Source organism: Rhagoletis zephyria, unplaced genomic scaffold, assembly GCF_001687245.7.
Source record: "Rhagoletis zephyria isolate East Lansing unplaced genomic scaffold, Rhagoletis_zephyria_1.1 Rzeph_scaffold_00928, whole genome shotgun sequence".
NCBI classification, from domain to species: Eukaryota; Metazoa; Arthropoda; class Insecta; order Diptera; family Tephritidae; genus Rhagoletis; species Rhagoletis zephyria.
In genome coordinates, this window is record NW_016158012.1 from 117,847 (window position 1) to 134,779 (window position 16,933).

The window sequence follows — 16,933 nt, forward strand, 5'->3', positions numbered from 1 at the left end:
AAATAAGAATATTAAAAATAAAAACAAAAATAAAAATAAAACCAAAAATAAAAATAAATAAAAAATAAAAATAAATAAAAAATAAAAATAAATAAAAAGTTCGTTGAAAACATATTGAGAACCATTTTGACTCAGCCTTGAAAGGGTTAAAAAACGTTTTATATATGACGGACTCTGCATTAAAGGCTTAAATGCTGCACTTCCGTAAAGATATCGACCAGTATAACCATTTTTTTTGTATACATTTTTTTGTGAAAGCTGATAGTTTACGAATTATTAGAGTTTAAAGGAAGCTTCCTTAAGATAAAATTAATAGATCCCTTTCAGAAACAGTGCTAATGGTGTATTAAATATAGTGTTTTCTAATAGAATAGGAGCCAAAATCCAAAATTTCAAAAAAGTGACATTTCGAAAGGTATTTTGAGGGTTAAGTTATTGTTGTAGTAACTTTTCTATAGTTTCCCTACATTATATGATCATTTATCTTCACGATAAAAAAATTCTCATTCCGTTATCTCTTTTTTCGTGTTACGAAGCACAATAACATTGCTGAAAGTAAATGTTATTACGCCACAATAATAATAACAAAACGAATATTAAGTTTAAAAAAGTAAATAAACTTAAACCTGAAAAAAAAATAAATAATTGGAGAACATCCCTAAATTAAATGAAAGTAAAAACATCTTTTTAAAACAACACAATATAAAAATTAAAAAAAAACCAATTAAAAAAAGTTTAATTGAAAAAAAAACAATTGCATAAAATGAGTTTCTAAAAATTAAATCAAATTAGAAAGTACACATATTTTGCTTATTGAAACAAAAAATCTAAAAATTTGAAGTTTTATTAAGGAAAAATAAATAAATTAAAAAAGGAAAACGTACGCTACCCGAGGACTCGTACCTGGGATCTCTCGGACGGCACGCTACTGTGACTATTAAAAGAACTTTTCACGATAAAAGTTTACAAGGGAGTATTTTTTGCAAGACTTTCGTGGCATCTATCTTTCAACTCACCACTGTCTGTCGTAAGACAATTGTCAGTTCTGGCAACTATCATGAATGCTCTTTACTGTCTTTCGAAAGGCTAATTGAAAGATCTGCTAACGAAAAGGTCTCAGCGTATTTCCTCTTAGCAATAAGTTTTTAAAAAATTAAATTAAATTAAAAATATATATGTATATATAAAAACTCATACAAAAGATTTAATTTAAAAAAGAAAAATAATAAAATGAAAATAAAACAAAGATACATAAAAATATTTCAAAAACTAAATGAAATAGAAAAAGATAGAATTTTTTCCTTTTTATAACAATAAAATCTAAAAATTAAATTAGAAAAAGAAAAAATTAAATCAATAAAGAAGAATGTACCTTAAAATTAAAAAAAATATTAAATGTGTTTAGTTTTAAAACCAAATCTCGAATTGAAGAAAAATATATATTTAAAAAAAAAAACAAAAAATAAAATAAGATCCTAGGCACGAAAAAAAAAATATTTTTCTTTTCAAGACAATAAAATCTAAAAATTAGAAGAAAATGAGAATAAGAAAACAAAAATAAATAAATATTTTTAATGAGCTTTGTACCACGATTGTTTATTAGGAAAAATTAAAAAAGCAACAAAGTCTAAGCGGTAGAAGTTATAGCAACTGTTTCGGAGATCACCACATTCATCAGACTTCTTTTTTCTAGACTTCAGCAGGGATCGAACCTGCGTATTCGATGTTCAAAGTCAGAAGCGTTAACCACTGAGCTATGTACATCCCGTAAACTCTTGTTGCTAATTCATTTTCCTTATTCAACCAACTACTATCAAGTGCAGCTGATTTGCCGCTATTTAAACTCGACAGCGTGGTTGTTGTTGTCAATTCTATACATCCATTTGCTTATTTGGATATACATCCATTTCGTCGTTTAAAGTACAAAACCGCGTATCGTCATTCTGCAAATCCTCGTAACTGACATTGGCTGCCAAAAATTGGATTTGCGTGTGTGACTCTTGACTTAATTCTTATCCATTCGTGCTGAAATATACTACCCAGAAATGCGATTGCTTTATAAAAAAGAGAACCATTTTGAAATATGAGTGTTTTTATGCTCTAGAAAAAAATTTCTACAACTTCACATACGCGGTTTTGCATTTCGCTGATACGCGGTTTTGCATTTTGTTGATAAGGGGTTTTGCACTTTAAACGACGATTTGCTTATTTGGATTTTCAATTTTGGATTTGGATTTGAATAAGGAAAATGAAGCTTAGTGGTTAACGCTTCTGACTTTGAACATCGATTACGCAGGTTCGATCCCTGCTGAAGTCTAGAAAAAAGAAGTCTGATGAGGAGATGTGGTGATCTCCGAAATAGTGCTATAACTTCTACCGCTTAGACTTTGTTGCTTTTTCAATTTTTCCTAATAAACAATCGTGGTACAAAGCTCAATAAAAATATTAAAAATAAAATGTTAACAAGCCACAATAACATTGACAAATACATAGTTTAGGAAGAGCCTGCCTGAAACTATACAAAAAAGCAAATAAGCAAATGGATGTATAGAATTGACAACAACAACCACGCTGTCGAGTTTAAATAGCGGCAAATCAGCTGCACTTGATAGTAGTTGGCTGAATAAGGAAAATGAATTAGCAACAAGAGTTTACGGGAAGAGTGGTTAACGCTTCTGACTTTGAACATCGATTACGCAGGTTCGATCTCTGCTGAAGTCTAGAAAAAAGAAGTCTGATGAAGAGATGTGGTGTTCTCCGAAATAGTTGCTATAACTTCTACCACTTAGACTTTGTAGCTTTTTCAATTTTTCCTAATAAACAACCGTGGTACAAAGCTCATTAAAAATATTAAAAATAAAATGTTAATAAGCCACAATAACATTGACAAAAAATAAATTACGTTTTTAAAGAGAAAAAGATAAACAACTGAGCGATTCACAACGGTGTCGTAAGTGTCGTATTGTTGTATGTCGTAAACTTTAAAAGCTTAAATAAATGTTTAGCGAACTTTAAACGTCAGCCAACTATTTTTTAGCACTAAAAAAATCATAATATGACTTTGTTGGTACTTTGCGAACTCCCTTAATATATTTCTTAGGCGTTTAAAGTTTACGACATGCAACGATACAACACTTAAGACACCGTTGTGAATACCCCAAATACAAGTTTCTAACAATTAAATGAAATTAAAAAATATCTTCCTTTTCTAAACAAAAAACCTAAAAATTTAAAGAAAATTTACCAAAGAAATTTTCAAAAAAGAACAATATAAAATAAGTTCCTAAAAATTAAATTAAATTAAAAAAATAAAATAAAATAAGAGTCAAAAATTAAAAGAAATTAAAAATTAGATAGTGTTGTTTTTAAAGCAGGGCAATCCAATAATTAAATCAAAAAACAAAAAAGATTTAAGTAAAAAAAGAGAGAGCTTTTTCTCTAAGACTTTTGTACTAGAAGAGCAAAAGTCTTCCGAACTACATAGCCGTCAGCCTTTCATTTAGTTTAGAAAAACTTTTTACTATCTTAGCCACAATTTCCCTGAAAATCTTCCAAACTAACTTGCCCACTGTATTTCAATTGTCTTATAAAAGACTTGCATCTATATTAGCCAGAGTTGCCCTTTAAAGCAAACCAAATTCATATCATTAAACTTTTGCTAAGAAAGCACTTCGATTGTTCCAGTAGAAAAACAAATTAAAATTGTTAAAATCAGATTTTTCACAAAGCGGTCAATATTTTGCCATAAGTCAGTGATATTTAATAATATATTTTAATGGCACTTGATGGTGTTTTGTCCCCCGATGTCAAAAATAGTTACAGTATTTTTTAACCTCCCCATCTTTTAAAGTTATTGAGGTTTTTTTTTGGGAAAAAGCCGTGAGGCCTTTATAAAAATTCAACATGGCGTCTCAAATATGGTATCTAAACTAACCGTAAATTAGATTTTGCTTTACAAATAAATTTTGTGCCACCGCACCAACACTAAAATATAAAAGTTCCTTACAACTTTGGCATTTGAATATGCTACGCATTTTTTATCAGAAATTGTTGAAAAATGGCGAAAGCCATGACAATGCAAAAATTTTTCGGAGCTAAAATCCAAGATAGCGGAATGTTCCGGTATGAAATTCAGGGGCGAGACTGTGGATCCATGATCTACGTGTCAAATAGAAGTAAACTGCATCAAAAGTTCGCTACTACACATTTTTTTCTTCGTACCAATTTGATCTAAATTTAAATACTTAACTTCTGAATTCCTAGAAAACTGTAATTTTACGTGGAAAAAACCTCAATAACCTTAAAAGTTGGGGACGTTTAAAAATAGGTTAGCCATATTTGACATCGCAAAACTACATCAAGTGACATTAAAATATATTAAATTTCTCACTGACTTATAGGCAATTTGTGAAAAATCACATGAAAATACTTAACTTCAGGGCATGTCTTTCCGTTGTGCGATTTTAAAAATTTTTCGCTGGGTATGTTTTTATGACCAAAGGAACATTTCTAGAGGGAGTCTTGCTTTGTAGCTCAAAAAAAAATTGTCTTCATACAACTAAGGCGCAGGCTAATTGTACAGGCATGGGCAGAGAACGAGCACACAATGCTTTTCTCAATATTCATCGCAACCTCTGTGAACTGCATGTGACTTTTTTTTAAGTTTTTCTAAATTATGTCCACAATTAAATACAATATGCTGTATACTCTAATTAAAAAAATTATATTCTTGGTTGTTACGAATAACTGAACATAACAAAACAGCGGTTTACAGTTTTCTTGTTAGCAAATTGCTGTTGGCAAAAATTTTTCCAGCAGAAACTAGCAGCTTTCCTTCAAAATGAAATGTCATTTTGCTCTCTCAATTTGCCCTACTTTGCAAGTTTTTAGCATACGCGATCACAAAAAGCTGATAGTTTTTATAACTCTCAATAATTATCAGGTACGCGAATGCAACTAATTGTGAAACGTATTTTGGCTTTACGAATTTCATTGTAGAGTACCTACAAATTCTCAGCTATACGTTGTACCAAAAATTGAAAATATACGCCACGCAGCTGTTTGCAACAGCGGATATTTTTAATCTAGTACTTGTTGCCGGAATTCAAGCAATCGCAAAGCGCTATGTTGCATTTCCAGGGCCTTATCTTCTTTTAATTCCAAAATCTCCAACTCGTCGCTTTTCTTAAATAGGAGTATTTCGGATATTGTTAATTCATCTTCATTTATACATTCATATATTTAAATAATTTCAAATCGGCAAATCTTTTTCAAAATCTGCTTATAAATCATGTAGTTTTGCGACATAGGGGTTCAATTTATCCTCTTTTTTCTTAGCCATGGAAAATGATGAAATACATATTCTTTTTTTGAGATCTTTTATAAAAATACGTAGTTTAGCTTCAAAACTTAAAATAATTTGCAACAAATCCAAAACATTTTTATTCTTTCCTTGCAGAGACAAATTCAAGTTTTGGAAATGTTCCATCATATCGATAAAGAACATTAAGTCAGAAAGCCAATTTCCATTCTCCAATTGCGAGTAATGTTCCGATCTCAATTTGCGTATGTGTATAAAAAAAATAATTAAATAAAAAACAATACAATGGAAAAAAATGTCCAGCAAAGAAATATGTATTTTAAAAAGTAAAAAAAGCCAAAATGTTCTAAGCAAAGAGAAAGTAAAAAGAGCCGCACTTTGCTATGCAAAGAGCCGCATTTGGCTCAAAGAGCCGCGTTTGCCCACCGTTGGTATATATGTTTATATTTATAAAAAAAAAAATGATTTACAAGACTATTTGTTGTTCGGTTACAGTGAAATTTAGTATTTAGGATATTCAGTTAGTTCCAAAGTTAAGTGACTCGCACATAACCACTATTAAACGTTATCCTGTTCCTAAAAACCAAAAAGAGTTACACCCTTGTATTGGATTATTTTCATTTTTTTGTCGATTCGTACCGTCATTCTCACGGACTGTAAAACCATTACAAAAGTTGTTGAAGAAAAATTCGACTTTTGATTTTGATGAACAGTGTATTGCCGCGTTTGAAGAATTAAAACCCAAACTCACCGAAAGTCCAATGCTAGCAATTTATAGTCCATTGAGAGAAACGGAATTGCATTGTGATGCCAGTTTGACCGGTTTTGGGGCCGTTTTGCTACAGCCCACTATAGGCAGAACACGAGTTTTTTTTTCAAAATCGTAGATCTTCGCTTAGAAAAGAGATAATGAAATGAAAATATAAAATATAATATAGGAGAACTATAGAGAGTTACATCGATAATAACTTAACCCTCAATATACCGTTCAAAATGTGACTTTTTGTTTGAAATTGTGGATTTTGGCTCCCATTCCACTAGAAAACACTATACTTAATACACCATTAGCATTTTTCCTGAAAGATTTATCTTTATTTTATCTTAAGACTCGATTTTTGAGACATTGGATGCTGTACCCGAGTGGCCAGATTGAAAAAGAAAAGCTTCCTTTAAACTCTAATAACTCGTAGACTATCAGCTTTCACAAAAACATGTTTATAATAAAAATGGTTATACTGGTCGATATCTTTACGAAAGTGCAGCATTTAACCCTTTAGTACAGAGTCTGTCATATATTAAACGCCTTTTAACCCTTTCACGGCAGAGGAAAAAGGTTCTCAATACGCTTTTGAACATGCTTTTTCTCATGTTGACGTAGATATTAATCATATTTCATATAAGACAGACTCTGCATTAAAGGCTAAATGCACTTTCGTAAAGATATCGACCAGTATAACCATTTTTGTTATATAAATTTTTTTGTGAAAGCTGATAGTTTACGCGTTGTTAGAGTTTAAAGGAAGCTTTCCTTTTCCAATCTAGCCACTCGAGTACAGCATCCAATGTCCCAAAAATCGAGTCTTAAGATAAAATAAAGAGAAATCTTTCAGAAACAGTGCTAATGGTGTATTAAATATAGTATTTTCTAATAGAATGGGAGCCAAAATCCAAAATTTCAAAAAGTGACATTTTGAACGGTATTTTGAGGGTTAAGTTATTGTTGTTGTAACTCTCTATAGTTTTCCTACATTATATGATCATTTATCTTCACGATAAAATAATTTTCATTTCGTTATCTTTTTTCTAACCGAAGATCTACGATTTTTAAAAAAATCTCGTGTTATGCCTATAGTGCATAGGGCTGCCAGATATCTCTGTTGCCAAACCGGGACACTTTAGGGAGGGCCTCTCGGTCTCTTCTCTTTCATTTCGACGTGCGAAAGGACGTAGTAAAATTTTATTTTGACAGACAAAAATAAAAACATAAAAACAGGAGATCATGAGATCATTACAACGTACGCCAACAAAACAAAACAACTTATCACAACTAAAGCACAGAGAATTTTTCACAATGCATGAACCTTTTTTATTCTTTATAAAAATTCAGTTTATACTAAATATATGAAAAACATAAAAATAAAATTGTTAAACTTTGTGCTAATCTCGGGAAAATTCAATAAATTTGCATACAAATTTGCAACATTCTAATCAGACTTTTTATAAAAATGTTCAAAATGAAGTTTTACAGCCCATTAACTTTTAGTTGATTTTTGGTATTGTTTTTACTGAAAGTTTCTTCTATACAAACTATGTTCGATAATTCTTGTTATATGGAAGACACTGTCAGCAAAAAACAATAAATGCTAAAAATCAACGAAAGTTGCTGGCAACTTCAGACTTGCACTNATAGTGCAGGATGATGGTAAATTTCGTCAAGCGCGGAAAGTAGGCATCATAGTTTTGAGCTGGCAATTGGCAATCATTTATGCTCTGAAAAGATTTAGAGAATATCTGGAAGGAATTCCATTTAAGATCGTTATGGATTGTAACTCGCTTGCTATGACTTTGGGAAGAAGCAGGGCATGAATCACGTAAATTTGAAACGATAGTCGTTCAAACGATACTGATAAAACGACCTCGTAAAAACACTGATTTATGCATTTATAGGGCTTTCGCACGAGGCGATTTTTCAGGCAACTTTTAGTTGAAAGCAAAAATCGCCTCGTCCGAACGGCCTTTCAACTAATCGCTTTCAACAAAGTTGGTCGCCAGCCAACTTTGAGCTCGTTCAACTTTTTTTCCTTGCAACCCTGTGTTTGTTTACATTCTGTATCAGTGTTGGGAAATTAAATTGTTCCTTCAGTACGAAATCTATACAAAAAATGTACTTTTCGGCTATAAATTGTATACACTTTTTAATTCGCTCATATATTTTCTTAGTACATTCCCTTCAAGACCAATGAATTTATGGTATTCATGAGAAAGTTTTATTGTTTATGTACATACGTTTACGTAGTTTACACTTTTACAAATTGATTCCACGTGCACATGTACTGCATTTAACGCAAATATGTATGCACACATTTTCAGGTATACATCTTAACAAAAAGCATATTTAAGTTATTATTAATGGATAAAAGAGACATTTTCCTTTGGATTCAGTACTAAAATTTGACATTTTAATAGCATTTCAAGTGCTTATCAAAACTTTACGACAAGATTTGACCATTTATCTTAATAGTATTCAATTTTAATTATTTTTTGTAAAAATACGGTTTATATTTTAAGAAGAGCTGTACAAATTCAAGGTTCAAACTTTGTGCAACATTAAAAAAAACCAACACACTTTCGTAAAAACTTCGAGCTTTTTAATTCGATTTCCTAGATTTATTTTGAGCGTGCGGTTTTTTAGCCCATTAAATTTGAATATAACTAAGTTTTTTAAGATTTCTTTGATGAAGGTGTTGCTAGTTGATGTAGTAGATGAAATTGTATCAAACAAATACAATTGTACCAAAAATGCCAACACTGTTCTGTATACATTTTCTTCTTATCTACTTTTTTACTCTTATTTTATCTTTCAGCTTTGCTAAAAGCACTTCTACCAACGCTTGGCTTACCAAATTTACGCCAATTGATAAAATTTTGCGATTTAAATTCATTTTCAATAATGTAAATAACGATTCGTGTTGAATCGAAAATCGCCTCGTCTGAATAGGGATGGCAACTTTTTCACTTTCAACTTCTCATTCAACTTCGTATTCAACTTTTGTTGCCTGTAAAATCGCCTCGTGCGAATGCCCTATTAGGTTGCTGTTACAACTGGAACTAAGTTGACGATATCGCACAAACGATCAAACAACTTTTGGTTTTCATGAAGCAACACAATCTCGACACGATATCATTCAGACGATTGTCGTATTATGCGATTCATGCCCAGGTAAATGCACGAATAGCAAGATGGGGTCATAAATGGGTCATGTTGACGCGTTGAGTAGATGTCAAATTGCTAACGTTGATGTTAACGAAGCCGAGTTTCATATACAATTAACTCAAGAACGTGACGATTTGATAACAGATTTAAAAAAACGTATGGAAAAGGAGGACGTAAAGGACTTTAGATTATCAGACGGGCTAGTTTATAAAGTAAAGGGAGATGGGAAAACCATGTTATATGTGCCTAGAGAAATGGAAGATAATGTTATAAGGCTAATGCATGAGAAAATAGGACATCAATCTGTTGACAAAACTTTGACGAAAATTTGTTTGTATTATTGGTTTCCGAAAATGAAGCTGAAAGTTGAGAAGTTCGTTCAAAACTGTCTGAACATCATGTATGCGATGCCAGTTCGGGCAAATGAAAGGAATTTCTATAACATACCTAAAAGGCCAGTGCCGTTTGATACAATCCATATTGACCATTTTGATCCGCTGCCGACAATACAGTCCAAGCGTATAGCGTACGAAGTTCGTAAAACTTTATCCCACTAATTCTACAAGAACTCGGGAGGTTAATGCAGCATTAGATAAATATTTTAGCTATTATAGTAGGCCGATGAGAATTATAAGCGATAGAGGTACTTGTTTTACGTCACTAGCATTCGAGAACTTTTTAATAAAAATAAATATAATTCATGTAAAAACAGCGGTTGCTTCTCCACAAGCCAACGGACAGGTAGAACGTGTAAATAGGGCCTTCATGACGATGTTGGGAAAGCTTACCGAACCAATCAATCATGCGGACTGGTCAAGTAAACTTCTTCAAGTGGAATATGCCATTAACAATTCAAATCACAGTACTACGGGAAGTTCCCCAAGAAAACTCCTATTTGGGGTCGAGCAGAGAGATGAGTTTACGGAGTACATAGAGGGTAAAGTAAATCAAAACGTTCCACGAGATTTAGAGCAAATTATATTGAGCGCATCCGAAGCTTTTGATAAGAGGCAAGAATGCAATCTAAGTCATTTTCTGAAGAATAGCCTGAAGGCGAAGGAATATAAAGTAGGTTACTTTGTAGTTATACGAAATGTAGATACAGTAGTGGGAACAAACAAGAAAATCATCCCTAAATACAAAGGGCCCTATATAGTGTTTAAGGTTTTAGGAAATGACAGATATGTCATAAGAGACGTGGACAATTGCCAGTTAACTCAGCTGCCGTATAATGGTGTTCTTGAAGCGAATAGAGTGCGGAAGTGGGTTGATAAAAACGTTGAAAAGGTCGCTTCTGCTCACGGTGGAGAGAATACAGAAGGTGGCGCCGGTGGCAATACCGCTAATCGGCTCTCAGTGAATTTGACAGAATAAGCTGTTTTGCTGACGTCACAGTCGAGATGACAGCAGTAGTGATGTGCTGAGTATCCAATACTCTCGATACTCGGTACCGAAACTTTTAGGATTCGAATAAAAGCGCACATAGGCCAAAAATATGGAAAAAACGGTTCAGGGAAGACTCGCCTATCAAAACCCGAATGTAGGAGCCAATAGAGCTTTTAATACTGATTCAAATGAAAGATGTATATATATCGGTTCGAGGTCATAATACATAGAAACTCTTACTTGTTTGAAGCATTTTTGTTCCAGCTGAATCTGACGATATCACTTTTGTAGGCAGATTCTGTAACCAGTTGGCGACAATTTTCGAATCAGTATCGGTTTTGTTGACGTATGATATGAAGTATTTTTACGTCAACAAGTGCGATATCGATCCGAAACTTGTCGCTAACTGGTTACAGAATATCCCTCCCTGAAAGGCTTCTTCATCCGTCAAAGTATTTTTCTTGAACCTTGGATCGACTAGGGTTAAAACTGGTAAAATAATATTTCTCTGTTGCCATAAGTTCAAGTGTTTTTAGCCGATATCATATAAATTAGTAATGAAAGTTTTTATCTAAACTTAAAATGCATATAATGGCCAAGGTTTAATGTAAAGAATCAGTATCGGGTACCGATAAGGAAGTATTGGGTACCGAAACCTTTTTCAAGTATTACCGACAATTCAGTCACTAAACAGCAGTTTTATTTGCCGCTCTCAGTTGTCAACTCTACGGTGACGTCACGCCAAAATTACTCTCACGAATTCTGCTGCAATCGGCGCAATCTTGTATTCTATCATTATTGGCTTCTGCTGATGAGTCTAACGGATAATGATAGGCTATAAACTTACCCTGTAACATAATACATAGCAGTTAAGCGTTGGAATTTAAGATGAATTGTACATTATTGTAATTATACATTGAACACTGTAATGTACAGCATGTAAATATTAGTACCTAAGACATTCTAAATATAATCTAAACATAAATGTAATATAAAGTTCGATGACCGAGGTCGGTCATGGTCGGCCGAGTTGTAAACAGTACTTAATGAAGCAACACTGTACTATATAAGCTGTGAAGTTGGTATTAGGGAAAGACAACCAACTTCACTCTTTTTCCGGACCGCTGAACCACGCGAACAAAGAAGGAAATATAAAGTGTATCTAAGAAAGTAAATCTTAATATATCTTCAATAAAGAACAATAAGTTGAAAATGTTATTTATAACATAAATAACACAAATTAGCAAAAAAAAAACATGATACGCAATGACCTTAGATTTAATGTTGGTTCAGGCACACCGTGATACTTGCTAAAGCAATTAAAACACATAACAATACTTGCTAAGGCAATTGATCTCTGTAATTTACGTGCGATGTAGCACGGCCTTTATATACCGGTGCTCGCACTCATCACAACTCTAGAAAGTTTTATGGAAAGTCATCGATCATTCCATTTGAGGTTTCTTGATGTCAGAGCTTCTACATATTTTATCGCGTATTCCGTCATCCTCTCGTTATTCGCTTTGGCCGGCCATTCGTGCTTTGTTTTATTCGCCACAATATTTTCATGCAACATTTCGCGATTTTAACAACGAATAACTTTTAAACTGTAATCCTACTGCAGATGGGGTTTTCGGTTTTATAATGTGGGAACCCCCTCTACCTCCCTACATACCTCTCTTTTTCAGGGTCTGGCACATTGTTAAAACATTTTCCCAATTCTTATGCTGTTACCACCCACAAATGTTAAAAACGTGACAAAAGGTCTAAAGATTATATATATTATATTAATATAAATTAAATTAAATAATTATAAATATCGTCGTTTAAAGTACAAAACCGCGTATCGTCATTCTGCAAAACCTCGTAACTGACATTGACTGCCAAAAATTGGATTGCTCACACAAGCTCTTGTCTCAATCCGTATCAATTCGTCCTGAAATATACTAGCCAGAAATGCGATTGCTTTATAAAAATAGAGCTATTTTGAAATATGAGTACTTTTACTTTCTAGAAAATAATTTCTACAACTTCTCATACGTGGTTTTGCATTTTGCTGATACGCGGTTTTGCATTTTGTTGATACACGGTTTTGCACCTTAAACGACGATATAAATGAGTAAATAAATTGTCATTTTACCTCATCTTCGAATGTGTAATTCCGGTTCTTACGAATAGTAGCAAGTAATTCATCGTCTTCATATCTTTCCGCATTTATCTGAAAATAAATTCTTTGATTCTTAAAAAACATTCAAATCCGGAAATCAATACAAAGCATTAGAGAAGAAAATGTGAGTTATTTTGAATTAAAACAAAAATCCCGATTAAATTCGCTGTCATATTTAGGGCCTTTTGCTCCATGTCTGGTTAAGTACTTAATCAGATCTCAACCAGAAGTTGGCTCAAAAGGCTATGTTTCTATACTGTCGACTGTGGCGCCGAAGCATATTACAAAGAAAATAATCTTATTCTGAGTAAAATTTTTACGCGATATAGCATTTTTGGGTAACTTAAAGTTTTAGCAGTTCATCACTATTATTATGTAAAGACGCCATGATCGAACAATCGTCAGCATAAGAGACAATATTGACACCATCTGGTGGTTGAGGAAGCTTAGAAATGTAATAAATAAACAGTAGTGGGGACAGGTTTGTTGTTGTAGTGATCGTTGTTGTTGTAGCTATATTCACCCTTGAGGAAGGCACTGGGTTGTGTGCTGTTATTTAAAGGCCTTCCTCAGACTTTTTCTTAGATTTCAGGGTTGTGTGCCGCATTATTATTAGATAAATAAATTTAAGGATAATTATAAATAGTGATGAAAACGCAAACATTCGTGCGAAAGCTCTATTTTTGTGTGTTGCTAAAATTTATATATGGCGATATTGATGGAAATATACGCAGTGAGAATTTAGGCAGAGTGCGAGCTGCCAGGTTCTGTTATCAATATAATTAACATAACGTCACTAGACACGAATAAAGGCGCGAGCTCAAAATTTGACCGTAAAAAAGGCGCATAAAAAAACTTCAGCGGAGAAAGACTCTTAACAAAGTTGACGGCGAAGAAAGCGCGTTAAAATATTTGACGGGGAAGAAGGATGCGTAAACTTATTTTCGCGGTCAACTATGTTTGCGGTTGTAATAGTATGTACATTCCGTAAAGAGTTTTTGGCGAATAATGCTGAAGTGACAGTTCTTGGCCAAGTATAAATCTAAGATTACGCGTCTTTCTTCACCGAAGTTTTTATTAAGCGCCTTTTTTCGTACTTTTTTTTTTCATGCGTCTTTTTTCGCCGTTTAAACACTAGCGCGCCTTTATTCGTCTCTAGTGACGATAAGCTTTTCCACGTGGTTGCCTTTCAATAAATGGAATAAACAAATCTTCGCAAATAAATTTTGTTTAATATAGCGCCGCTATATTAAAGGGAGATTTCGGTCGGAACGAGGAATAAAAGAGTTAGATTTTCTTTGGATAAAATATTTAATGACTTTAAATAAAGAGGTACAAATGTACGAAATTCTATAATTAAATCGAGTTGAGACTTAAAATGACTCAAAGGCACGTCCGTGCTGTACGACGGTCGCGCTTATATCTTTAATTGTAGCTTTTTACATTTCAATTTCATTTCATACTTCAGTAGATAAATTCAGTGAGTTTATACAAAAACAACTTTCTGGAGGATTTTTGTTTAGAGGAATTTTAGAAACTAGTCGAATAGAGTGAGGTTGCCACCTCGCTCTCCTTCATCGTCGACATGCCGCCGCCCTTGCACGGGTGCAACATTTAGTAGGCTGTCTAGCTGTCGATACGCGAAACGGCATTGGGTTTCCTTGATAACAAAAGGCGTCCACACGGACAATTCCGCGGTTTAAAGCGGGCCGTAAGTGACTTCGACTTCGATGTCTTCATTGCCGTAGAGCGGCGTTCTGTCTCGCGTTTCGATCTGCGTCCCACAGCATGTTGAGCAGGTTTGCGTTCCCCAGTGGAATTGGCAGTTGGGCGGTGAAGAAGCGTGTGGTGTCCTAATTTACATATTCTGCAGCTATTCCGAGATGGGCATGCACCGGTCTTGTGGGATCGGGCCAAACAGTTCATGCAATATTTATGAACGCGGACAGCTTCTATGCGATCGGCCACACTCATCTCTCGAAAACAAGCGCAGGTTTGCAGAGCATGAAAACGGCAGCACAGTTGACACTGATATACATCCGGGGTTCTGTAAAAGATCAACAAGTGAATTAGTACGAGTTGGTAGAGTTGGAGCTAATGGACTGTAATTAGAAAATAATAGTGTTATAAGTATTTGAGCTGATTGGACTATATGGTAGACGAGTTATTCAATTAGAGTTATGAGTGAGTGGAGGAGGTAGAGGGCATAATTTGACTATTGGTCGGGTATAAATCCCAGCTTGAGTTCTGACCTCAGCGACTCTAATGTGGTTATCGGGGCCTCGATGGAGTTTGAGTACTCTTCCAAGGCACCATTCCTGTGGTGGCAAGAGATCATCTTTGACAACTACCAACTCTCCTTCCTCAATATCCTTCTGGGGTTGTCGCCATTTATGACGTCTGTGAAGCTCGCGTAGATATTCCGCTTTCCATCGTCTACTGAATTCCTGATGGAGAATTTTTAATTTTTGCCAGCGATTGGCTAAGGATAGGGTTTCTTCAGTTGGCTCCGGGATAGCCATAAGGGGTGCGCCTCGGAGAAAGTGACCCGGAGTGAGCACTAGGAGATCCGTGGGATCTTCGGACATGGGTGATAATGGCCTTGAGTTCAAAACTGCCTCTATGCGTATAAGAAGCGTTGAAAATTCTTCGAAAGTGAATTTTTGGGTGCCAGCAACTTTTATGAAGTGGGTTTTGAAACTTTTAACGGCAGCTTCCCACAGGCCGCCCATATGGGGAGCGTATGGAGGAATGAACTGCCATTCAAACCCATGAGTTTCGTATTTTTTAGAGGTCTCGACAGACACCTGGGTAAGGAAATTTGCATAGTCTTTGAGTAATGTGCGATGAGCTCCGATAAATGTTTTGCCATTATCGGACATAACTTTCGCGGGCATTCCTCGTCGCCCTACGAAGCGTGCGAACGCTGCTAAAAATGCACTTGTGGTTAAGTCTGAACAGACTTCCAAGTGAATTGCTTTTGTCGCAAAACAAACAAATACACAAGTGTAAGCTTTATGATAGGGTGCGTTACGGGTTAAACCGGCTTTTAACAAAAAAGGGCCGGCGAAATCTACACCGGTAGTGTGGAATGGTACCGACAACGTAACTCTTTCGGGAGGAAGGGCTGCCATTATTTGAGAACGAACGTTTTGTCTATGAATAGTGCAGAGTTTACATTGAACTATACACTTTTTTATGTACGATTGCAAACGTGGGACAAAGAACTCTTGCTGAGTCATACGAACCATAAGAGATTTTTCCGCATGCAAGAGAGTTGTGTGGAGAAAATTTAAATAAAGTGTACAAAATCTGGAGTTTCCGGGCAGTATGATGGGATGACGCTCATTGTAGCTTAAACCAGAATGCGCCAACCTACCATTTACTCGCATTAGACCTGTTTTGTCAATAAATGGGTTTAGAGATAGTAAACTACTTTTCTTGTTGAGGGGTTCAGTGGCCGATAATTGTAAATATTCATCGCAATAGTGACGTTTTTGGGCAACAATAATTAGTTGGGTTTTTGAGTGTTGGATTTCCGGGTGGGTTAAGGAATCCTTGTTTTGGGAGATCTTTCGAGATTTTTGGATAAAGCGAAACACGTAGGCTATGATGCGCAAGGCTTTTCCAAACGAGGAAAATTGGTCTAGTACATCTTCGGGCTTGCTAAAATGGAAAACTTTTATTTTTCTTTGCTCTGGAGGTAGAGTCCTTTGTGGTTGGGATTGGGGCCAAGCCTTTGGAGTTTCGATGAGCCAGTCTGGTCCATGCCACCATATGGCTTTGGAGACAAGCTCTTGAGGAGGGCATCCTCGAGTTCCTAGATCTGCAGGATTGTCAGCACTGTTTACATGTCGCCACGTACCATTTCCTACGTTTTTTACGATTTGGGTTATGCGATTGGCGACGTAGGTTTTCCACACATAAGGGGGTTTCTCTAACCATGCGAGAACAATGGATGAATCGCACCATAGAAATAGTTTTACATCCTTTAGATGGAGTTTTTCCTGAACTTGGTGAGCGAGTTTGCTGACGAGGACAGCTCCACAGAGTTCCAACCGTGGTAAGCTGATAGTTTGAACTGGGGCTACTTTGCTTTTTGCCACGAGAAGTTGAGAAGTGGCTG

At 34.8% G+C, this 16,933-nt stretch overlaps 2 protein-coding genes across 3 annotated transcripts in view; both read right to left on the reverse strand.

Annotated features, from left to right (window-relative positions):
• The window catches only part of Adi1 (acireductone dioxygenase 1), a 142,977-nt gene that overhangs the window by 90,778 nt on the left and 35,266 nt on the right, over positions 1-16,933 (reverse strand). For both annotated transcript variants that reach the window (XM_017614938.1, XM_017614937.1), the window contains exon 2: positions 12,781-12,858. In XM_017614938.1, the coding sequence (XP_017470427.1) occupies positions 12,781-12,858 (78 nt within the window). The remainder of the gene's footprint in view (positions 1-12,780; positions 12,859-16,933) is intronic.
• LOC108362088 (uncharacterized) overlaps positions 14,111-16,933 on the reverse strand; it is a 7,083-nt gene continuing 4,260 nt past the window's right edge. Inside the window, exon 2 of the mRNA XM_017614939.1 lies at positions 14,111-14,854. Coding sequence (XP_017470428.1) covers positions 14,434-14,854 — 421 coding nt within the window. The 3' untranslated portion in view covers positions 14,111-14,433. The remainder of the gene's footprint in view (positions 14,855-16,933) is intronic.